Source organism: Piliocolobus tephrosceles, chromosome 7, assembly GCF_002776525.5.
Source record: "Piliocolobus tephrosceles isolate RC106 chromosome 7, ASM277652v3, whole genome shotgun sequence".
Classification (NCBI taxonomy): Eukaryota; Metazoa; Chordata; class Mammalia; order Primates; family Cercopithecidae; genus Piliocolobus; species Piliocolobus tephrosceles.
Genome location: NC_045440.1, coordinates 146822817 through 146846950, shown reverse-complemented (window position 1 = coordinate 146846950; position 24134 = coordinate 146822817). Strand labels below are relative to the sequence as shown.

General features: G+C 61.2%; 1 protein-coding gene across 1 annotated transcript in view; it reads left to right on the top strand.

Annotated features, from left to right (window-relative positions):
* The window catches only part of ZC3H3 (zinc finger CCCH-type containing 3), a 101308-nt gene that overhangs the window by 51872 nt on the left and 25302 nt on the right, over positions 1 to 24134 (top strand). The window contains exons 7-11 of the mRNA XM_023228039.3: positions 11403 to 11590; positions 18645 to 18687; positions 18765 to 18923; positions 19020 to 19089; positions 21451 to 21582. Of these exons, the coding sequence (XP_023083807.1) occupies positions 11403 to 11590; positions 18645 to 18687; positions 18765 to 18923; positions 19020 to 19089; positions 21451 to 21582 (592 nt within the window). The remainder of the gene's footprint in view (positions 1 to 11402; positions 11591 to 18644; positions 18688 to 18764; positions 18924 to 19019; positions 19090 to 21450; positions 21583 to 24134) is intronic.

Below are 24134 nucleotides of genomic sequence, written 5' to 3'. Positions count from 1 at the left end.
GTCTGAGCTTCGTGGCGATGGGGTCGTGGAGCAGTGCTGTTCTGTGTGTGAGCTTCGTGATGGTGGGGTCATGTAGCGGATGCCGTTCTGTGTCTGATTTCTTTTGTTCATCACTTTTCATGGACTGAATTGTGTCCCCCACCAAATTCACAGATTGAAACCCTAACCCCCAATGTGACTGCATTTGGGGATGGGGTCCTCAAACAGGTAATTGAGGTTAAATGGGATTATACATGTTTGGCCCTGAGCCACTAGGACTAATGTCCTTACAAGAATAAAAAGTGCCACCAGGGGCACATGCCCAGAGGAAAAGCCATGGGAGGACAGTGCAAGCCAGGAAGGGAGATCCCACCGGAAAGCAACCTTGCCAGCACCTCAGTGTGGCGCCCCAGCCTTGTGAGAAAGTGTGTTTCTGTTGTCGAAGCCACCCAGTGCAGAGCATTCTATGAAACAGCCAGGCAGTCGTAGGCGCCCACGTTTGTCACTCTGCTGCAGTGCCACGCGTGGCGGGAGCGCGTTGTTTTTCCCTGCTGTGTGGTGGTCTGTGATACGGATACACCATGTGTGTCCATCTTGCGGTTGATGGGTGGGTATCTGGGCTCTCTCCCATCCTTGCCAGTTACGAAGCTGCTGTCTTGGGCGTGTCTCTGGGTGCCTGGTAGCCCTTGTTTCTGTGGAGTTGCTGCCTCAGAGGGTGATGGACGCTGAGCTTTGGAAGCTGAGGCCAGAGCATATCCCACATAGCTGTCCCAGCCTGCCAGCAGCAGCATGTGAGCGTTGCGGCTGGCCCGTGGCCTTGCCAGGATTCGCAGGCCCCGCCGTGCTGGGGGGTGTGGAGCCTCATGCCCATCCCTCTGGCTGGCATTGCTGGGCATCTTTTTCTTCACTCAGGTCTCGTGGAGGTGCCCTTCTGTAAAGGGCCTCTTTGGGTGTTGGCCTGTTTGTGTGTGATTTGCCTTTTGGCTGATCTGTGGGAGTTCGTTTTTGTGTGGATGTCTTCCGCCCCACACGTCTGCTTACAGCCGAGGGCCTGCTCTTCCACGGCGTCGGGTTTTCAGCCTTTTATGAGTAGTGCTCTTTGTGTCCTGTTTAAGAAATATTTGTCTACCCCACATTCATGTTTTCTTCTAGAAGCTTGGCTATTTTAGCTTTTACATTTTAAGCCTGAGGCTTCTTGAATTAATTTTTACTTGTGGTCTGAGGTAGGGGCCAAAGTCTTTTTGTCTCCCCATGGAGACACATGTATTGAAATGAGGCCCTGACCCACTCAGGTGTGGGGTGCCCACGTCACTCGGGTGAGCAGATGTATGGGCTGTTCCCAGACTCTCCATCCTCACTGTTGACCCACTTGTCTGTGCCCTTCGTTATTCCGGAAGGCTTAGTCTTCCAGATCACCTTAGAAACACTGGATCGGGTGCTCGACCTCACCAGGGAACCAGCCTCCAAATCATAGATTTGCATTTTCTTCTTCTTTTGATTTCAGCCACACATACAAGCACCTCAGATCCCCGGCCCCGCCTACGTCCCTCCTGTTCTCAGCACCCGGGAGACCCATGCTCCATAAATTCCACATGCTGGCCAGGCACACCTGCTGTAGAAGTTTTCCTAAGTTACTTTATAGTTTTTCTGGCTTTTCTTCTTTGTGTGTTCCAACTGGTGTTTGCTGGTGTCTTGCAAGGCTTTTGGTTTTCACACATCTTTGCTTCATAATCGGTTCTGGTTACCCCCTGAAGTGAGTGGGTTTTTATTGTGGGTTTTCCGTGGTTTTTGCAGGTACCGCTGTCCTTGGGAGGGCCGCACGAAGTTTGCTGAAGTTACCCCCTTTCCAGGGAGCAGAGCCGGATTGGCTGTGTGGTCTTCGGAGGGGCTGTCCCAGAGTCTGGGAGTCGGGGGATGTCTGCTGTGGGTCTCCTTTAGACAGCAGTGACCTGAGGGGCCCTTGAGGTCCTGGGCAGGATTCCTGGCCAGCCTGCCCCTCAGTAGCTGGCACAGGCAGAGTGGGTCCTGGGCCGATGACCCAGCTCAAAGGGTGGCACAGGTGCAAAGGGTCGTGGACCCGCCAAGGACGGCTGCACCTGGCCTCCCGGTGCCTCTGCCGGACGAGCTGAACTCGGCACTCCAGAGCGGGGCTGTGAAGTCCCACTAATTCTTGTTTTTTGCAGCTGACATACAAAACACCAGTAGCTTCAGCTGAAATGGATTTTTAAAAGTGTCATTTTATGGAGAATTTTACTTTCCATCTTGTTGTTTATTAGGCTCTTAAAGGGAAAGCTTGTAATGCATCCATTGATCGAAATACCAATTGCATAGATGTGAGCACATAAAATACATAAAATAGTCCCAGCCCCTCATAATGGACCACGGCGTTTGTAACGGAGGCAGTGTAATTAGTACTGCCCCCTGCCACCCAGCCAGGCTGCAGAGGCGCCCCCAAATCCTTCTTATTCATTACTGGAGTGAGACGGGGCAGGGGTGGCCCTCGGAAGGAGCAGTGCCCGGTGAGGAGGTCCTCAGGTGGCACAGCAGAGCCTCCGCTCCACGAGCCAGCCCAGGGGCCCAGCTGGACCAACCGCACTCAAGGCTGTCCCTGTCCTCATGGGGTCCCCAAACAAGGCTGCTCTCCCCAAGGCTACATAGCTCTTTCCCCTCATGGCGCCTCTGGCCTCTGGTGCAGGGGTCTGAGCTCCCAGGCCTATAACCCTGCCTGCCTGCTGGAGGTGTGTCCTGGAAAACTGAGCAGCTGGCCGGTCTCTGCAGGCCGCGTACTGGGACGTAGATGCTGTGTGGGTGACAGAGGGAGACTGGAGAGCCCATCTGGCCATGGCGCCGGAGCCCCTGCTGAACAGCAGCTACTGCCCCAGGAGCTGGTGAGGGCCCCGTGGTCTGGGTCTGGGGTTTGGAGGACGGGGCCCGACTTGTGAGGAGTAAGTTAGAAGAGGGCCCTTTCTGTACGATCAGGTGGCCGTAGCCATCGTGAGGTCTGCGTGGCCACTACATAGTCAGATTTCAGCCCTGGCAGCCACGGGCCTTTGGACACTTAGCCCTGCCCATGAGGTCGAGGGGGCAGAGTCCAGGAGCCGGGAGCCCGCCTAGCACCGCTACCGTGCGCCTCTGCTCTGGCCTGCACGCCCGCCCTGCAGGCCCAGCTTGGGCCTCTCCCGAGGGACTCTTCCTCCTCCAGAACCCAGGACACTCTGTGAGTGCCTGTCCAGCAGACCCACCTCTCCTGCACTGCCCAGCCTGGCGGGGCTGGGCCTCTCCAGGTGAGGGCCCCATGTAGCCTGGTCAACCCACGTGGGGGCCACAGCGGCTCAGCACCAGGAGAAGCCGGGAGGGAGGCTTCCAGCCAGCCCCACACGCGCACACCCATGGGCGCACATTCATGCTCGCCTCCCGAGCCAGCACTGTGATGGGGGCGTCAGCGTTTCCAGTGGAAAGCCCCACTTAAGCAGTTTAGTGCCTGTCACGGCGCGGCTCTGCCTGACCTACTTGGGGATTCGCTGCGGCGCCGCCTCCCCCGGCCGCTCCTCTTCTGCTGACTTTGCACTCCCTGCTCGGGCTCCAAGCTTCGAAAAATTGTGCTCCATTTCCTGAAAAATGCTTCCCTGGTTGTTTTCTCTGTGTCCCAGCTGGCCTGCCTGTCTACTGCATGTCGCCACTGGCCTGGGCGACCTGGCAGGGGGCTGCTGGGTCCCCGGCCCACACAAGGACACAACCCCAGCCGAGGAGGCCCTGAGGTCGTGTCCCCGTGGCCCAGTGCCTGCTCCTGTGGTCCTGCCTCTTCAGGCTACAAGGGCCAGGCCAAGACCTCGCTCAGCCCTTGACCTCTCCTGCCGTCATCATACTTGTGCCCCCGAGGTTCTTTCCACGTCTGCATGTTGCACGTCCCCGTGTCCCCTCCGTAGCAGCCTGGTCATCATCCTGGGGAGACAGGGACAGCCTGGCCCTTCTCGGAGCCCTCAGGGCATGTGTTCTGACCCTGCCTCCCTCCTTGAGCCCCGCTTCTCCCTTGGTTCTCAGAGAGCCCATCTTGCCCCAGCCCGCATTCCCAGCGCCTGGCCCTTGCTGCCTGAGCCCACTCCCTGCATATGCTGACCAAGCCGTGGCAGCCACCTCCCTGCCACAGGTCTCCTTCCTGAATGTCTGTAACTGACCAGGGCCTCCTGACCCTTCCCCACCCCACGCTCCTCCTAAGAGGTCCTGGGAGCCCCACGGTGACACACACTTGAGTGTGTTCTCGCAACACACATTTACAGAGCCCCCTGCGTGCCCGGCACATCCGCAGGGCCAGGGGCGCAGCAGTGGTCTCTGCAGATACAGCCCCTGTGCTCAGCTTCCCCAGTAGTGTGACATCTGCACTTGGCCTCAGGCCTGCCCTGGGATCTGGACGGAGGGACAGCATGTGCAAAGATCTGGTGCCAGGAGGGAGCATGGTGCTTTCCAGAAACCAGAACTTCCCAGGGGAACAGGAGTTCTAGGCTGGAGGGAGGCTGCATGGGAGCTGTGGCCAGCAGGACCTGAGTGCCTGGCCCCGCAGGACCTTCTGACTTGGTCATCTTGAGAACAAGGGGACCCACTACAGGGTCTTGACAGGGACTTGATCAGATGTGCAGTGTTCAAACCAACCTGCAGGGTGGGGTGGGTGCAGCCCCGCTGTCAGCTGTGAACTAGGGTGGAGACCCAGCTGGCTCTGTGCAGGCCTGGGGCTCTGCGTGGCATGTGCAGGGTCTGGACATTGTCTCGAAGTGAGGCTTCTGTCAGTGGTGAGGCTGAGGGCCCTGGGCAGGGGGTCCGAGTGGAGGCTGATGAGGCCCCTCATGGGGAGAACTGCCGACCGACACTGGCTGCGGGGCCTGGCTGTGGGAGCAGGAAGGCCGGCTGGGGCTGGCTTGTGTGTAACAGACAAGACTGGAGCTGGATTGGCAGCAGCAGGAGGTGCGGGGTGACAACATGAGGGTCCTGGAGGGTCCCCACCGTCCCTCTCGGCCTTCAGTTTCCCTTCCAGGGTCTCATGTCCGCTCACCGGCTCCACCCTGTGGTGGCGCTTGGCAAGAAGAAAACTTCTTTTTCTTTTTTTTTTTGAGACGGAGTCTCGCTCTGTCGCCCAGGCTGGAGTGCAGTGGCCGGATCTCAGCTCACGGCAAGCTCCGCCTCCCGGGTTTAGGCCATTCTCCCGCCTCAGCCTCCAGAGCAGCTGGGACTACAGGCGCCCGCCACCTCGCCCCGCTAGTTTTTTGTATTTTTAGTAGAGACGGGGTTTCACAGTGTTGGCCAGGATGGTCTCGATCTCCTGACCTCGTGATCGCCCGTCTCGGCCTCCCAGAGTGCTGGGATTACAGGCTTGAGCCACTGCGCCTGGCCTAGAAGAAAACTTCAAACCCCAGCCCTCCCTGCTGCGGAGCCACTGGCAAGTCTGGAGGGTCTGGGAGCGACTCTCCCCTCTGCTGGCCTCGCCTCCCCTGCTCCTGGTCACTTGTCTATTCCCAGGTCTCCTCAAGCACAGACACAACCTCATGGAGTTCTCAGGGGCTCACGTGGGGTGGGATGTCACTGAGGCTGGCATGGGAACTTTGGGAGGGTGGGGAGGGAAAGATGCTGAGGGGCTGCTGTGGGGAAGGAGCCCCTGGTTCCTGTCAGCGGCTCTCCTCCAGATGAGGGTCTGTGGTCCCACTGTGGTCTGTGTCAGCCTTTGTGCAGCCACTGGTCACACCACTGGGCCTGGGAGCTGGGTTGGGAGGATGCTCCGGAGAAGCCCGGCCTCCCCAGGGCTGCCTGCAGTCTGGCCTAGGCCTCGAAGCCCTGGCCACATGACCCGAGGCCTTGGAAGACCCCCCTGTGGAACATGCCACAGAGCCTCAGGGAGGGTGTCCTGGGCAGCCTGTGTCTGAAGGTGCTCTGGTACTAGGCAGTCGGAAGACACGGCTTCCGGGCTGAAAAGCTGCCTGGCTGCGGCCTGGACCTTTGGTGCCACCAGTGTGTGTCCGGCCAGGGCATCCTGGGGACCGGGCTGCTCTCCGGGCCTCTCGGGTGGAAGGAGCCTCCCCCAGTCCCTGCTCACCGCCTGTGCCTGAGTCAAGAGAGCAGGCCCCTCCCTCAGCCTTCCCACCATGCCAGTGTGCCAGTCACACTGCCAGGCCCAGCAGTTTCTGATCGGTCTCGGAGCTGGGTCCCATGGCATGGAGACACCGCAGGCAGCGCCCATGGCAGGGAGCAGGGCCTGAAAGGGCCCAGGTGCTCAGAGGGCTGGGCTTGCCCAAGGAGCTGCGTTGGTTTGTCAAATGTGTTTCTGCTGAGCTGGGGCTTCTGCTGGGAGCGCAAGTGCTGAGGCTGTCACCCTGGGGGCAGGCAGTGCACAGGGTCTGCTTGATGTGCATGCACTGCCCTGACTGCGAGGCCACTGATCTGGTCCACGTGTGTGTGCGCATCTGTGCCCAGGAGCAATGACGCGGCCTGGGGTGAGGCCCCTCTCAACCCGCACGGCACATGCGACATGGCAAGGGGGCTGCTCTGACCTGCCATGGGCAGTGCCCTCAGGAAGTGGGTAGAGCGTGGGTGTCTAGGGTTGGTCCTCAAAGTCCTTGCTTTGACCACTCGGCGGCAGTGGCCCAGGCCGGGGCTTGCAGGCCTGGAGGCCTGGCACCTGGCAGGCTGTGCGTGGGCATGCCTTGTGGATGCCGGCAGGGGATGCACCAGCTTTGCCCTTGGGTTTTTAGGAAAACCAGGACCTCAGAGCAAACTTCTCTTCCATCTTGCCCAGGCCCCCAGCACCACTGAATTCTGGGGGACAGGCGAGAGGAATCCCTGAGGGTCGAGGGTCGAGGGTCAGAGGTCCACCTGGCCCCCACTGTTGCTCCCTGTGCCTGGCGGTGCTGGCAGCACTCAGCAAGACCACGGGGCCCAGGCTGAGGCAGGACGGGGGCTGTCAGAGACAGCAGGGCCTGGACTCAGCCCTCTGGGCGCCCGCGGTGCCCCTCGCCAGCCTGGACAGCCTCTGGCCTGGAAGTTTCCGGCTACTCCTAAAGCAGTACTGCAGACAGCTTCTTCATACACCTACTTTTGTGGTGTGTGTGTCTTTCTCCCCATTACCGCTGCTTTTCATTTAAAATGTTATCTCCCCCTCCTGGCCTTTGTGCCCCCCCAGGGGGGAGAGGGGAGGCCCAGCCTCGCCCTGGTGTAGTCAAGGTTATGGTGATAAATCCTGGGGCATTGTCACTTCTATTCGGAGTAAATTGGCTGGCCGCTTTCGGGCTGAAGGAAAGATAATTTGCTGTAGTATTTCAAATGGATTAGAAATGGATTTGAAGGGAAAGTTCATGCCTCCCATTACAAAGGCGAGAAAGAAGACTATCTTAAGGCAGTGTTCCCTCCCTGGCCTTCATTATCCACGCTTAATACCTTTCCTATTTTCCAGCGTTAATGAAATCTCCTGGCAGCGTGGGCCTGCCGGACGGATGGGAGAGGCCTTTAGATCTGCAGCTCCCGTTGCAGAAAAGGAATTACAGAGCCTTGCCGTGAGGGCAGACGCACACTCCGGGTCCTTGGCCCTGCTATTATCTCATTAATTTCATCCCCTTTCTCAATGCAGTTCGTTTCCAAAGGCCGTCCTCTCCATTAGGGTCACAATTTACTGGAGTGCTGTGACACCCACGGCCATGAAAAGCTACAAGGTCCTCACCCCACACCCTCCCAGCACCCTCCTGCTGCAGGTTCCAAAGCCAGCCAGGCAGCCAGGGCAAGGGCAGGGGTGAGGGCAACCCCAGACAACTCTCCGTCGCCCGCCAACCTGCGCAGGCCCGAGGTTCTGCCACAGCATCTTCCCAGGATTCAGCTTCTCGGAATGAGGCTGCTGGGCTAGGTGTGCTGAGCACGGGGAAGCACCCTCCCCCATTCCCAGGAGGCCTTGGGCTCCGAGGCGGTTGTGGGCAGTGGGGGGCTGGAAACATTCCCAAGCATGAAGAGCGGGCACAGAGCCCGGGACAGCTCGGCGGGGGCTGCGGCGTCTCCATTCCACCCAGATCCACGAACGTTCTCTGGGTGCTCTCACACTCTAGTAAGTGGTGTTTTTTAGGAGGGAGGAGAAGGGGACAAGCTAATTGTTCGTGTTCATCCATAAGAATGAGCGGGGGCGGCCGGGCGCAGTGGCTCACACCTGTAATCCCAGCACTTTGGGAGGCCAAGGCAGGTGGACCACCTGAGGTCAGGAGTGCAAGACCAGCTTGGCCAATGGGGTGAAACCCCATCTCTACTAAAAATACAAAAATTAGCCAGGCGTGTTGGCGCACGCCTGTAATCCCAGACACTCTGGAGGCTGAGGCAGGAGAATCTCTTGAACCCAGGGGGCGGAGGTTGCAGTGAGCCGAGATCACACCATTGCACTCTAGCCTGGGCCACAAGAGCGAAACTCCGTCTCAAAATATAAAAATAAAAAAAACAATGAGCAAGGGCATGGCCAGACCAAGCTCCTGAGACAGAGCTGAGGGGCAGCCCTGGTGGGTGGGGTGGTCCTGGAAGCTTCCAGTGCCTCCTGACCCCCAGAGGCCCTGCTGCCTCTGCCCCACTGGCCCTTCCCTGGGCCTGGCCAGTTGTGGCTGCCCCTGGGGGAGGGGAGCAGGTGCTGCAGGCCCGGGCCTCGCCCTCCCTCCAGGTGCCTTTGGAGAGCTGCACAGTCAGTGGGTGGTGGCCCGTCCCCATGTGAGCCTCAGTCAGGGGGACACTCCCACAGGTGAGTCCTCACGTGCCTGGGTTCTGGGCCTCCCTCCCAGCCATCCCCTGAGGGCGTCCTGGCTGGACCCAGGCGGAGCTGGGTTGGCTCTGCTGCCTGCGTGTGCCTCCTGCTTTGTGGCGGCCGGCGTTGAACGCATCCTGTGCTGTGGGTAGGGTCGGGCATGCAGGAGTGGGTGCTTCCTGCGAGAGTGCAGCCTTACCATCTATTCACTGGAGCCTGTGGGGAGGCAGGGAGCTGGGGGCTCCCGGGAGCAAGTCCAGGCTGGCCCTGAGCGGCCTTTCTGGGGCAAGGACCACAGTTAGCTCTGGCCCCAGTTGCATGATGGCCAGAGGCTCTGTGAGTGGCTGGTGCTGCAGTTGGGGGTGCACCCTGGCCACCAGCCCCCTCACCCTCCCAATGCCGCCCCTGGGCTGGCGTATGAAGGAGCAGCTGGCTGTGGGCGGTGAGACTCCTCAGGCCTGTGGGTACTGTGGAGCTGGTGCAGGGCCCTGGATTCAGCCTGACTGTGGGATTTGGGGTCAAGCTGAGTGTCCCCTAGACAGTGGCTGTAGCTCTTGTGGAAGGTCAGAACCTGCCTGTGAGCCCCCGGGACTGACGGGGTTCTCCAACCGAGAGGCTGGTGCAGGAGGTTCTGCCTGGCCTGGCCCTCCCTCCAGGCCTTGTGCCAGGGTAAGCTGAAGGTATGGGCCATGCACCTGCTGGGCCTGCAGGCACCCGGAGGCCAGGGCTGCACCGGGACCCCAGGATCTGATGAGAGCCTGGAGGTCTGAGTCTGGCGGGCAGGATGCCTGCCCTCCACCCTTCTGGCCCAGACAGTGCCCGGCCAGGGGTTGGGGAGCAGTTGGAGTGTGCAGGGCGCAGACAGGATGGGTGGGAGGTGGGGCCAGCAGACCACTTAGCACTGCCAGGCCACTTGGTGGGCTCTTTCCCGCCAAGATTGGTGTTTGTGAACTAGAATTTTAATTAAAGGAAACTGGGTTAAGTGCTCTGGCCGCAGTGCTTGTACTTACACTGCAGCTCCAATCCCCGGCGCCAGGCTCTCTCTGCTCCCATTCTCTCTAATGGGCCCTTGGAGGCCCCCGGCTGCTGAGAATTACCCCAGCTTGCAGGCAGAGGGACCGAGGCCCGGAGGGGTTGTGGGGCTGAGTGGTGGGGATGGCGGCTGAACCCGACAGCGGGGCTGCTCCGTCCCCAGGACCACCAGGTCTGTTGGCTCCTCGTGGGTAGCTTTGACGGATATGCTGCCGTCCCCCTGCACCTGCCCCACCCAGCCAGACAAGTGAGCCCCACCTTCGTGCTTGCTATCGGTCTGAGTCTAGGGGGCACCCCACCCTGGCCCAGACCAGCTGGAAAAGGGTCTCCTGCAGCTGTGGCAGAGTTGGGGGGCTCGGGTATTCCACAGCAGAGGCCTGTGCAGCTACAGGGCCATGGGGACCAGTGTGGCATGGAGAGCGTAGAGCAGGGGCACAGCCCTGTGCCAGGCCTGAGCTGCCCGCCCTCGCCTCCCACTTGACTGGTCCCTTTGCCGCCTGTGTATCCATGGCTGCCCAAAAACGTCTTGCCCACATTTGCTGCCCAGATTTGCTGGGGGCACGGTATCCACCTCAGGGGTCATGGCATCCTAAGCAGACTGTGAGCCCAAGTGGAATGAAGCTCAATTTGCATGAGCTAATCACTGCTGAAATGCACCCTGGCAGCCCCGTGCCCTGCAGAGGCCTATGTCAAGCCCTGAGCGCCCCACCTTGGGGGCTGCTTGCCCGCGGGTCCGCAGGGCTGTGGGTGTGGCTGGCAGCTGCAGGGAGGTGCCTCTGGAGTGCAGCTCAGGCCCCTCCTGTCTTACTCTGCCCCTTGGCTTCCCGGAGGCTGTGGAGTATCTGGCAGGAGTGGGGGCTGCCCGGGCTCAGGGTCTGTTGGCCTAGGTCTCCTCCTCTAGCCAGGGTCATCTGCTCAGCTAACTCCAGGGGCTGTCACGGCCTCTTCAGCCCTTGGACTTGCATATCCCTCAACCTGCCTGGCCAGGGGTCTGTGAGGCTGTTGCTGTGCACTCTCAGTGCAGGGCTCTCTGAGCTGTGGATGAAGGGGAGGCAGGACAAGGTGGAGCTGACTCTATGGTGTCTGTGGTCCTGAAGGCTAGGGTGGTGTGTGCCGGGGCCACTTTGGAAGAAATAGTCCCAGCCTTGAAGCAGACTCAAGGGAGCCTCAGCCCAGGTACCAAGGGCCAGGTGTGCTTCTCACCAGCACGTGGACACCTTGCAGCCCCTCTGCCCTGCAGCCCCAGGGACCCTTACCCCGCAGTGCACAGCCAGTTGGCCAGGGCGGGTGGTTTTATCCACGGGAGAGTGTGCACTGGAGGACGCTGCTCCCTCACTGTGGCTCTTAGGGGCTCAGGAGCTCCCAGCCCCATGGGTGGGGTCGGGGGCGCCACTTCCAGGGACTCCTTGTCAGTGTTCCCTGATGACGGCCAAAGTGTCCCTGAGGTGGGGGTCGGGGGCCAGAGGGGGACAGAAGTCTCTTGGCAGCTGGGCCAGTGGCCCGTGGTCATCGCAGCCGGAGTGTGTGCCCACCGCAGGTGCTGCTCCCTGTCCCCTCGGGGACAGAGGCTCAGCCTCTAGCACTGACCATCAGAGCTGTAGTTTGTCCTGGGGCCAGGTTTGATGGGCATTTCCTGTCTCTGCAGGTCCCTGGTGCTGAACCGCCTGCGTCCAATTGCCAGCGGGGGTGGGAAAGCCCAACCGGGCTCCCCTCGGTGGCGGAGCAAAGGGTACCGCTGCATCGGAGGGGTCCTGTACAAAGTATCTGCCAACAAACTCTCCAAGACCTCCGGCCAGCCTGGCGACGCGGGCAGCAGGCCGCTTCTCCGCACAGGTGAGAGGTGAGGGCGGGCGCTGGGAGGTGACACCGTCCGGCCAGTGTGTGGTGGGCACTGCAGGCCAGACCCCTAACCTCCAACATGCTGTGGCTACTCTGGGCCTTGGCTCGCGCCCGTCTTAGGGGGGAGGTCAGGGGCCTCATGCTCCTGGGGAGCCAGTCCAAACAAGCACTTCCCAAGTGGGTCACCTCCCAGCCTGGGAGTTAATTTCACTCTTCCATACACCCAGCGCCTTCTTAGCCGTCCCTAGTGAGACTGACAGGGCAGCCAGAGAATGGAGGGTGCCAGGAGGCCTTTCTCTGGCATCCCCCGGGAAGGGCTCTGGAGTGTGCCCGGTTCGTGTGACTGCGCGGCCCCTGATTTTCTGTGGGGTAGGGGAGAGTTGCTCACAAGCACCGTGTTTCGCTTTTGGAAAAAGGATGAGGTACGGTAAACACGCCCGGGCGAGCGCACACCTGGGGCCGCGGTGCCCGTAATCGCATTGGCGACGCCTTGACAACTGTGCCTGGAGGCAGCCGGCGCCGCCACCTCGCGCCCTCCCAGCCCAGGGAAACAGACTCAGGAGAAGGAAACGCTTTGGATTCGCTTATCCTACAAATTAACTAGAAAAATATTTTGGTTTCAGTCCAATTTTACCCCTTCTTGTCCATCAAAAAAAAAAAAAAGGGTGGGGGAGATTGCAAGCGGTGTTGGGATTGCAGAGGCTGGGCCCTGCTGGCTCCCCGACCTGCCTGGGGTCTAGAGGGAGAACAGGTTCAGCCCTGGAGGAGGTGGCCTCCGAGGGCAGGGTCTGCGGGGGTCAGAGGAGAGGCGGGAAGCGTCCTTCCCTGGAAGCCAGCCTCCCTGGCCACCCTGCCTGGCTGTGTTCCCAGTGTTCATCTCTGGGCTCCAGGGCTTCCAGGCTGTTTCCCGGGCAGGGTCGCTGGCAGCAGCATGGGGGCCCTGGCACCCGCCTCACAGGGCTCTGAGCCACACTGTGGCTGGCCAGTGCCCCTGACCATGCCTGCAGGCTGGTGGCTGGGGCTGAGGGGGCCTGGTGAACTGGGTGGGAATAAGTCCTCACTTGCTGAGGATCTGGTGAGAAGCTCTGGGTCCCTTCCTGGGCACTGTGTCACTCCTGTGTGTGCCTCCGCTTCCCCACCCGTACCTTGAGAGACTGGGCGGTGTGATTTGTGTGTGTGGCCTCATCTCTGCTACACCTCAGGTGCTCAGTGCAAGAGCTGGCTGAGAACATGGGGGCCTTGGTGAGGCTCCGCCCCTGGGGGATGCTGCCGTGGGTTCGGGGACAGGCCCTCCTGTCACCCAGCAGGGCCTTCTCTGGTTACCTCTGTCCCTCTGACTCCGGAGCTTCGTGGCATGTGGGGCCCTACACACAGCTGGTTGTGTCATGGAGGGCAGGGGCCTGGGGCTCATCTCCAACAGTCATTCCCTCAGTGAAGTATAAGCCCCTAGCTAGTCTCTGGCACGGCAGGTCCCAGGTGCCCGCGGCCATGCACCCACCACCAGCCATGGGGGCCAACAGGGAGCCTGAGCAGTGGAGCTCCCGGGGCCGGTGACAGGCGCTCTGAGGACATCGCGCTTGACCCCCCAGGGGCAAAGCCATGAGGTGCCTCTCTGCTCATGCCGGGTGGTCCCACCTTCCCCCCGGGCCTCTCTGCTCATGCCGGGTGGTCCCACCTTCCCCCCGGGCCTCTCTGCTCATGCCGGGTGGTCCCACCTTCCCCCCCGGGCCTCCTTGGCAGAGGCCAAGCCCCACGTTGGCTGGCACTGTCCTGAGAGCACTGACCCTGCAGGCACAGTCCTGGCACTGGCTTTCCTCTCTGGTCCTGAAGGCAGTGGGCAGAGCATCTGGGCTGATCCCTCTGCCCAGGGAAGGGTGCCCCGAGCCCTCACCTGCCTGCCTGGGTGGGAGGGTGCCCTGCACCTCCCACGGATGCTGCCTCTGACATCCCTAGTGCAGGGGGAGGCGCGGGCTGAGCACGCGTGAAGATTCCTAGGGCCCACAGGCGTAGATTCCTAGACTCGTGTCCAGTCAGGCGGTCAGGGAGGCCTTTCTCATGAGCTGAAAACTGAGGGGAGCTCAGAAGGGACAGAAGCAGCAAGAGCATCCCTAGGTGACCATGCAGAGGCCTGGGCGGGAGCGTGCGGGGGTGTGAGACACTGCAGGACCCCGTGCACAGCCAGCAGGGAGATGAGATGGGTTGGGAGCAGGCGGGGGCTGCCTGGCACCGCTGCACCCGCATTCAGAAAACTCCTGGTAGTCATGATAATAGCATTGACTAAGGTTGATGGTTAAGTGGCCAAGACAGCAGCCATGGAGACCATGATGTCCCGACGTCCCCGAGAGCCCCAGGCGGCCAGGATAGGCAGCTGAGGCTGCTCCTGGCAGTCAGTCTGCAGGCCCTGCCCTGCTCTGTGGAAGCCGGAGCCAGGGAGGGGATGCCTGCTGCGCTTTCCAGAGCCAGAGTCCATCCCAGGGACCCACCCACTCAGGGAGTGGCCCCCACTACAGCAGCTGCATCCCACTCCCTGCACAGTGCCAAGGCTGGCCCCACCTCTTCACCCCAGGTCACGGTGTGTCCTTGGGACTCTCCCCGTACCGTGCATCTGTGGGACCCGTGGAAGGGCTTGTGGCTTGGGTCCGTCTCCCTGCACCGGGGTCCTTGGGTCGCCGGGATCCTGTGGCCCACTTGTGTTGGGCTGGGTGGGCCTGTTGGGGGAGGTGCACCTGCCACCCCGGCTCCTCCCATCCCTCCCAGTGTCCATGAGATGCCTGTGCCCGGCAGCAGGCAGGCAGCAGGTTTGCACTTGGCCCCTTCAGACACGGTGCCCACCACCGAACGGCCCAGGGTCTGAGCTTTGGGAAGGAGGGAGTGTATAGCCTTGGCCTGCTCAGCAGTGGGGAGGGGAAGAAGGGGCTGCCACACTCCTCCCTGGGAGGCTGCGGCGCTCCTGCGTCTCCCCCTCGGTGCCAAGTGCTGAGCTCCGCAGATTTTGCCATTTACACACATGGCAGAGCCCCGGCGAGCGCAGAGACCCTGACATCACCACACTGTGAATGGTCTGTCCTGGCCACCCTTGCTGACTGGCCCCTGCCTCTGCTGGCCCTTCCCTTGCCCCAGAGCCATCAGAGAGCCAGTCTGGTTCCCCCAGCCCTTCTGGGGCGCATCTCACCCCTGCACCAGCAGCAACCCAGAGCTCCCTCATTCGGCCTCAGCAACCCAAGCAAGGAGGGTCTGGTGCACAGAGGCCGGTGGCAGGCAGGGGTCCTGGGGCCTCCTTCCTCCCACCTCTGCCCCTGGGGAGGCCCCACCTTCCATCAGGTGGGGCTGTGGCCTCTGGTGTCCTGCTGGCCAGCCTTGGTGGCGACTGTGGCAGTCCTGGGGCTCTGCAGAGCCCAGTGAGGCCGTGCCCGCCCTTTGGGTCGACAGCTGAGGCCACAGCTCCAGCTGCCTGGGCCCCCACCAGCCCCGCCTCGCCATGAGGAAGGTAGATGGCTCCCAGCTGTGGGATACCGCTGACCAGCCCACTGAAGAGGAATAATAATTAAAGAAAGAAATTTCCTCTCTTGGTGTCAGCAGAAATTTGATTTCAACAAGAAAGTGCAGCCTCTTGGAAGGGGTGAGGGTGGTTGTCCTGGCTGAGCCCCCCGGGCTCTGGGCCCCTGACGGCAGAGGACAGCGTGGCTTCTACCCCCAGCTTCCCCACTCCATGAAGCCGAGCCCTCCCTCCCCAGCCCACCTGCCGCCTGAAGGGCTGAGCTCCAGGGCCCCTCCCCACATACTCCTGTGTAGGCCCCCAATGAACATGGCCCATATATGGCCACCAAGAGCCTGACGGTCCCTGTGATGGGGCAGAGGCCCCAGACTCTGGCCACAGGGCTGGCCTTGGCTTGTTCTGTGTCCCCCAAGCCCCCAGGCACCTGTGGTTGTGGCCCTCCCTGCTGCGGGCCAGCTGCTGCGTGTTCCTGGCACGTCTGGCCTCTGCACCTCCCCTGCTCGTCACCTGCCCTCCCTCCCTGGGGTGACATAGGCCCTGAGAGCCCCCACCCCACATTGCCTCTCCTGGGGTGCCCTCTGCCGCTGGCCGCCTTTTCCCAAGGGTGCAGTTCCCATGTAAAAGACGGACGTGTCCTGGAGGACCTGGTGGGCACGCTGTGAGCAGACCAGGGCTTGGCGCGGCCCTGCCTGACTTCCTGGGAGAGGGCTGGGCTGGGAATTGGGGCTGCCTATGTGTGCCGCTCATCATGGATATTGTCCCTTGGGCCGGGCAGCAGCTGTCCAGTGGGTGCTGGCTGGAGCAGGGACTGGAGGTGCTGAGGAACCTCTGACTGCAGGGCCCCACCCCGCTTGCCTTACAGGGCCTGACATCCAGCGGTGCCCAGAGGAGCCTGGCCCAGAGCCGGCACTGGGGCACCGAGCGGGGGCGGGGCTGGCGGGAGCCGTGTCTATTCTGGGAAGATCCCGGGGAAGTGAAAGTTCTCTGGAATGCACGGCGCCTTCTGCTGTTGAGTTGTTGGGGGTTATTCAGTTGAACTTTTTAGCACCTCTCAGGCAGCGCCTGCCTCTTTTCCAGCCACCTGTTTTATGTGCATTTTTTAACACTGCAAAGCATTTGAAAAAGTGCCTCCTGTTTTTGTCAGAACTCCTGTCGTGAGCCTCACACTGGGAATTTTTTTTTTTTTGAGACGGAGTTTCGCTCTTGTAGCCCAGGCTGGAGTGCAATGGCACGATCTCGGCTCACAGCAACCTCCGCCTCCCGGGTTCAAGCCATTCTGCCTCAGCCTCCGGAGCAGCTGGGATTACAGACATGTGCCACCACACCCAGCTAATTTTTTATTTTCAGTAGAGACGGGATTTCTCCATGTTGGTCATGGTTGGTTTCGAACTCTGGACCTCAGGTGATCTGCCTGCCTCGGCCTCCCAAAGTGCTGGGATTACAGGCATGAGCCACCGCGCCTGGCCAACACACTGGCATGTTTTTTAAATAGCACAAAGTGGAAAGGGAAGTACTCCCCCCCCCCCCCCCCCGCTGCACCCTGTCACGTGCCAGGCGGGCTTGTGATGCCCGCGTGTCCCTGGCTGGGAGCAGATGGCGTCACAGTGTTAGCGGCAGCCTGGACGAGAGCCTGGGAACCAGCAGTGCCGACAGGCCGCCGCATTGCCGCCTCCCTCACCACACAGTCTGGCAGGTGCGAGGGCATGCCCGTGCTACCTGGACGGGACCCTGCTGCCCACCCGGGGACAAGGGTCCCAGCCTGAGAACAGGGGCTGCCCTGAGCTCCCTCCCCCCGCATTGGTCCCCCCCGCACCAAGACCCTCATCACCCTCCCTTTGCCCTTGGCCTCCCCACACCCCCCAGGTTTCTACTTTCCTCAGTGCCTCCTTTCCTGCCCCCAGGCTCCATTACTAGCTCCTGCTTCTGCACCCGCAGGGCTCACTTGCCACTCAGCTCTGGAGCTGCCCTTTTGAAGCTTGAGATGGTCTGAGAGTGGGAACAGTAGGCAGGGTCCCTGAGGGCGAAGGGCAGCAGCACCATTGACCCCAGCCAGGGAGCACTGGGCTGGATGCAAAGCACAAAGCGAGGAGTGGGGGGGGGGCTCCAGCCTGAGGGTGCAAAGGGGCAGTAGGCTTGGGTCCTCAGGTGGAGCCTGCGGCTGCTGGGCCATCTGGGGAGTGAGGACGAGGCTGCTCTCCAGTGCTCAGAGTGGGGCAGGGCTGGCTACTTGGGAATGGGCAGCTTTGGGACATCCCTTTTTAAAGTAGGATGGCTTTGTCGCCACCTCAGGTCCCCAGAATTTCTGAGTGATGTCACCTCTGCCTCTTAACTGCAGTGTCCATTTCAGCATTTGCCCTGGAGGAAATTGGATCTGGTCTGGGCAGGATCATGTGCGTATTTGAGGAACCCGGGAAAGCCGCCCTCAGCAGGCTCGCCCTGCCCTGCCCACCCCATGATCCTGGGTGACCTCTGTCTGTAGAAGGCAGGCAGGACTGTGTCACTGGAGCAGACCCTCCTCCTCCAGGTAGCATCCCCTCCCCGCCTCATCCCCTTGGCTCTGAGGCCTCACAGCACTCGGCCATGTGCAGTCCCAAAGTCCATTCCTTTCCTGCCACTGCCGCCCTCTCAGGCCATGGTGTGCAGTTTCGGAAAGGCTGGGGTGGTCCTTATGCTCAGGGTTTTGAGGAGTATCTGATGAGGCACCTCTAAAATTTAGAGTAACAGGAACTAGCCAGGATCTGCTAGGGCCAGCCCAGGGCCTCAGGGACAGGTGCCCTTCCCCCAGGAGCCCACAGCTGCAGTGGGCAGCCGGGCAGATGCCTCCACCGAGCGGGCTTTGTCGCCACACCTTCTCTGCTGCATTTCTTTAGTTTTACAGTCCTCTAAAAATCAGAAACCGTTCTTGCTCCTAAAAGGCTAGACCATGTGTGCCCCATGGGCCATATTCACGCCCTGGTCTAAGTGACCCTGCAGGTCCCCCATAAGCCCCAGCCCAGGCTCTGGCAGAGGGAGGTGCTGCTGTTAGCAGCTGTTCTGTTTCCAGGGCAGCTTCCTGGGTGGCAGGGGCTGAGGAGAGAGCCAGGAGCAGTGTCCACTGGCCAGTCACTGCCTCGGCCCAGGATGGGCACCCAGGGACATGAGGACGCCAGCAGGGGGCTTCCGGCCAGCAGAGTGTGGCCCTGGGGAGCCTGACCAGGGAGGCCGCAGGGACAGGTGGGCGGCTCTAGCCCACGTGGCCAGGCCCTCCGAGGGTGCTGCCTGGCTTTGCTGGCTCTGAGGGCAGGGATAGGAACCCTTCCTGGACCCTGCCCTGGAGAAGAGCCAGACACAGGGCCCAGCAGCTCCCCACTCTCAGGTGCTGTGTCCCCAGAGGGGCCTGGCAGGGCCCAGGGCGTCACTGTGGGGAGGGGAGCTCTGGGCAGTTCCCTGGAGGGAGGCTTTGCCTGAGCTGAGGGCTGGGACCCCTGAGGGCCTTGACTAAGGGGGTTAGCAGGGAAAGGGCCTGCAGGCAAGGCTGTGGCCTGCTATGACCCGTGCCTCTCTCCCCGACAGGCCGGCTGGATCCTGCAGGCAGCTGTAGCCGTTCCCTGGCCAGGTACTGCCTTCGGGCGGGGCAGTGGGCGGGGCTCCCTGCTTGCCTTCGGGCTCACGCACCTCTCTCGCTGTCTGCAGCCGGGCCGTGCAGCGCAGCCTGGCCATCATCCGGCAGGCACGGCAGCGGAGGGAGAAGAGGAAGGAGTACTGCATGTACTATAACCGCTTCGGCAGGTGCAACCGTGGCGAGCGCTGCCCTTACATCCATGACCCTGAGAAGGTGGCCGTGTGCACCAGGTGCCCTCCTGCCCTCGCCTGGGGGAGGTTCTGTGCTGGGCCCTGCCCGTGGTCCCTGCTGGCCCTTCCTCACACCCTTTTCTCCTGGTGCTGCAGGTTTGTCCGGGGCACCTGCAAGAAAACGGATGGGACCTGCCCCTTCTCCCACCATGTGTCCAAGGAGAAGGTGAGTGCAGCGCTAGTGGCCCTGTTCCCGTGCACCTTTCTCTGGGGCCTCGGCTGCCTGGCCTCTGGGCAGATGGTGCCCACAGCTTTCCCTGGGCTTGGGACATGCAGATCCCTGCCCTGGCGTCCTTAGAGTCTGCTGTACCGCCTCTACCCCACTGCAGGTTTTGCAGCTGGGCTGCCTCATCCCAGGAAAGCAGCACTGATAGGGTCCCCGCTCACCATGCACAGGGGTCTCTTTTCCCTTCTCCTGACAGCACCAGGCCTCACCAGATCCCCAGGCCCCCCTTACACATGCCCAGGGGAAGGCGGTCCCACAGGTGCCCCTGTGGACCCAGGGCTGAGGCCTCAGGGCCTCTTCAGACTGGGGTTGGCAGGACCAGGGAAGCTGTATGTGAGGGGCTGGGTGGGGAGGCTGCCTGGGCAGAAGGCAGGAGGTAGGGGCTGGAGGGGAAACAGCTGGACTCCTGGCGCATGCAGTTGTCCCCGCCTAAAACCCCACAGACTTGCTTTGAGCCAAGGTGGGGATCCCCTGCTGGGAAGAAGCAAGAGCGCCCCAGGGCTGGGGTTGGGGTCAGTGCTGGCGGGGACACATGTAGCTCTTGTGCCCTGGACTCAGCCACGGTGTGACTACAGCATGCGAGTGGAGTGAGGGCTGCCTCGGATGAGGGAGGCGGTGTTGGGCAGGGGTGCTGCTGCCGCAACAGCTTTTCCCCTTGAGGAACTTGAAAAGAATCAGCATTTTTCTCCCTAATAGAGCTTCGGAACTCTGTTGTGAGCAATTTGGAAATTCACGTCGAGTTTCGGGTTCATTAGCTCCCAGCTCCAAAGCCGGAGCACATTCCAAGCTGTCTAATGTGGACGCCCCGCACCAGTGCCCTGAATTAATGTTATTGTTATTTGTGTGGACGTGGCGGGGTGCAAACAAGGTTAATTGAAATGAGAATGCAGTTTCCTCTTGATAACAGCCCCGCTCTGACAGCCAGGAGGAGCTCCGTTTGCTGTAGAGTTGGCTTTATCATCCCTTTTTATTAGAGCTAATTTGGGCTCTATATCAAAAACCACATTAAGGGAATTGTCTACAGCCCACCACCGCCAGCCCCAAACGGCCCTAGCCCCTCTCCCCTCTGCGGCTGCAGTTAAAAGACAATTAGAAATAAACTCCTGCTCGTTAAATCACCCTTTGTTTCTTTGCCTTTTCCCTCCCTCCCTCTCAGCCCTGGCCGCTGGCTCTAGTCCCCTTCTTCCCTCCTTGGCCTTAGACAAGTTCCTCTCCTATCCCCAACCTTGCCCCAGAAAAGTGACTTTTTAAAGCCTCTGGATCTGCCCAGATCCCCCAGGGCTCCTCAGGCCCCAGCAGCTCTGAGCAGGCTGGAAAGGGGAGGGGGACGGGGGTAGAAGGAGCCGGGAGGGTAGTCTGACCCAGGAGGGAGCAAGGCCCTGGGAGGGGAGCGGGAATAGCCTGGGGCAAGGCTGGAGACCCCGGGGTGCTGGCAGGGGCTCTGTGGGGGCTCCATGCTGAGGCCAGATGGTGACATCTTTGTTCTGGACACCCAGGCAGCCCAGGAGGAGCCTGTGGTGGTCCACAAGGGGCAGGGAGATGTCTCCTGGAGACGGCAAGAGACCCCCTGCTTCCCTCCCTGGGTGGCCCTAGCCCAGCCATTGCTCCTCAGGCCTGAGGTTCCCCCAAATGGGAGGAAAGTTGCATTGCTTCCCTCTCCCAACCCCGTGGTGATAACAAGCACTGACTGTGGCCAGCGGCCCTGTGCTGGGGAGGAGGATGCTGCTGGACCCCTCCTGCTGACAGCCTCAGCCTCCACGGTGCTGGCCTGCAGCCAGTGCCACACCAGGCCTGCTTTCAGGTGGCTCCTGCCCACCTAGAGCCCAGGGACACGGCCTGTGGCCCACAGGTCAGGTGCCTGGAGAGTCCTCTGTTGGGTGCTGGCCTGTGGCTTGTCTTCCCACCTAGACACTGGTCCCCATGGCCTGAGAGGCTCCAAGGGTAGCCCTGACCACAGGCTAGTGGTTGGGAGCCCTGGCTGCCATCTTGCCCTGGATGGTGGGCAGGCTCAGAACAGGTGAGGGACTCAGAGGAGGGTGCCCCTGAGGCTGAGCCACAGGGCTGCTCCATGCCTCCTCTGGACAGAGTGAGGGCAGGGGTGTGGCTCACCTGGGAAGGCCGGGGCCCACTTCTGAGCAGCAGCCTCCCTGCCCCGCGGGTCCTGGTGGCTGCCCTTCCTGCCTGCTGGTGCCGTCGTGTCCATTTCTCTCTCGAGCGGGGCTGTAGGAGGGTCCCCAGCCACCATCTGTGGGCCCTGGAGGGTGGCCGCCTGCTGGCCCTCACTGCTGGCCCTTCCCGCAGATGCCGGTGTGCTCCTACTTCCTGAAGGGCATCTGCAGCAACAGCAACTGTCCCTACAGCCACGTGTACGTGTCCCGCAAGGCTGAGGTCTGCAGCGACTTCCTCAAAGGCTACTGCCCCCTGGGTGCAAAGGTGAGGGGTCCGTGGGGGCTCGAGTGGGCGGGGTTCCTGTGGTTTGGTCGTCCTCTGTTCACTCCTGGGTGCCTGCCGTGGCTGGATGGCCCTTCTGCAGCCCTGAGGTGGTCAGTGTCATCACGTCCACCTCACAGGTGACTGAGAGAGGTCCAGCAACTTTCCCGGGGTTGCACAGCACCAGCACAGGGTGGGGTTTGAACTGTGGGAAGGTGAGGTGCAGAGGACCTAGACTTACAGGTGCAGCACGGGTAGCCTGGAAGCTGGCCCCCCCATGGTAGGGGTGTGGCGGCTGGGCCGGAGCAGCTCCTGGAATGTTGTTGGGGATTGCAGTGTGGTGAAGGGGATATTGGAGGCCAGGGGCCCGGCAGCCTCCACAGGAAGGCTGCGGGTGGATGGGACACTCCCACCCAGTCTGGGGCAGAGGGGTGGGCCGGGCAGAGCCGAGGGGGCCGCCTGAGCTGTGGCTGGCGAGGCTGGGGTGAGCTGGCACTGGAGCTCATTGTGGGGCACGACTGCTGGGTGGGGAATCGGGGACCTGGGCTGCAAGGGTCACCTGCAGCTGATGGCTCTGGCTCCCCTCTTCCTGGGGGCGTGACTGACTCCTGCATTGTGGAGGCGGAGGCTCTCTGGGAAATTCCCAGCAGTGGACCCAGCTCCTCCCCTCTGCCTCAACCTGTCCTCCTGGCTTCACCAGGACTCCCCGCCCCAAGCCATGTAGCCTCAGCATCCCCAGTGGGCCTGGTCCCAGGTACAGACCCCCTCTCCCCCAGCCTCTCATGCCTGTTTCTCTCCCTGCCTGGGGGCTCCTGCACCTGGCCTAGGGCTGGTGGCTGAGGGTGGGGAGGGGCCCGAGTTGGGGGACCTGGAGATCTCCTTGTCCCTGGCATCTTGAGAGGGAGCCCTGGGGCCTGCAGCCATGGCTCACTGCCCCTGGATCCTCACACTTCTGAGTGCTGGCGCTGCCTCAGGGTCTGCAATCCCCGTGAAGTCGAGAACACCAGGCACCCCAAGAACCCTTTCCCAGCCCACCGCAAGGACACCAGACCCTAGGCTCTCCTGCCCCTCCCTTGCTGGGTTCCCCTGTGGGGTGCTGTAGAAGCTGGGCCACACACGCCTTCCTGTGCACAGTGCTCTGTGGTGGGCCGGGCCCTTCCCAGCATCCTCTCCCTCATCCTCAGTCCTCACAGCCACTGCCCAGGAGGAGCCAGCCCTCAGCTCCTCCTGCTGCCAGGGCCAACCTGAAACCTGGCAGGGAGTCCCCTCCAGGGAGGTAGGGCCTGGCCAGGGCAGCCCCAGACCCTGTGGGGGCAGTGGCAGGATCCCCATGGAGGCCATGGCTGATTATTGTAAAATGTTTCCATTTAAATGAAAATATCAAAGTGATGTTTAGGTCCTGCTTCTATTAGTGGAAGTGCTTACTGCTGCCTTTCCGTTTGTCCGCGCCGCGGCGCCCGCATGATGGATAGCAGCTTGTAATTATATATGGGAAAGCGCTGAGCCGGCCAGATCCAGTGGGGACAGGCGGCAGCCCGGGCCTGCGAGGGTTAATTTTATTCTCTAAATAATGTGAAAAGTGCTGAATCGTCACCTTGCGCCTGAAGTAGAAGTCCTCAAATGGGCCCCAGAGAGTTCATAATATTCCACTGAATCAAGTGAAATTGTTAACCTTGCTTCATAAAGCGATGGCTTGTTAAAGAGCCACATTCCCTTTCCTTGTGAATAATTTAGGCTGGGAGTAAATCTCCGCTCTTTCCCCTTTTGGGGGCCACGGCTGTGGCTCAGGGGTCAGCCTCCGCCAGCTGCTGCCTGTCCTGGATGCCAGGACGGGGATGACTTCAGACTGCCTGTTTGTGCACACCTGCGGGGTCTGCCGCGTCCTGCCACATCCTCCCTGGTGGACGTCGCCGTCTGGGTGCAGCGCTGGTTTCCTCCCTTGCCTTGGGAGCTTGCTCCATCCTTGTCAAAGGGATCTCCCCGGCTGATAACGTTTTGCTGGGGGGAGACTTTGAGACTAGAAAACCTCACCTTCTCCCCTTAGTCTTAATAGCCAAACGTGTCTATCTGCTGTCAAATTCTGATCCACTGCCTGCGTCCTTGAACGGGAGAGTTTTCCCCCGTGCTCGCTGCTCGCCTGTTTGTCCACGGGTGTGTCCGGCTGGGTCCGTTGCCATCCCCTTTCAGTACTCACGCTGCCCTGCCAGGGCTCCTGCCCTTGTGATGCGCCTGACTACTTCTGCACCCTTCCTTGCTTTCTGGCACCCAGATGCTCCCAGCACCCAGCGGCTCTGGGACAGCCGCTCCTGGCTCCTTATGGGTGTGTTTAAGACTCAGGGTCTGGGCCAGGCGTGATGGCTCACGCCTGTAATCCCAACACTTTGGGAGGCTGAGGCAGGTGGATCACCTGAGGTCAGGAGTTTGAAACCAGCTTGGCCAACATCGGGAAACCCCATCTCTACTAAAAATACAAAAAATTAGCTGGTTGTGGTGGCAAATGCCTGTAATCCCAGCTACTCGGGAGGCTGAGGCAGGAGAATTGCTGGAACCCGGGA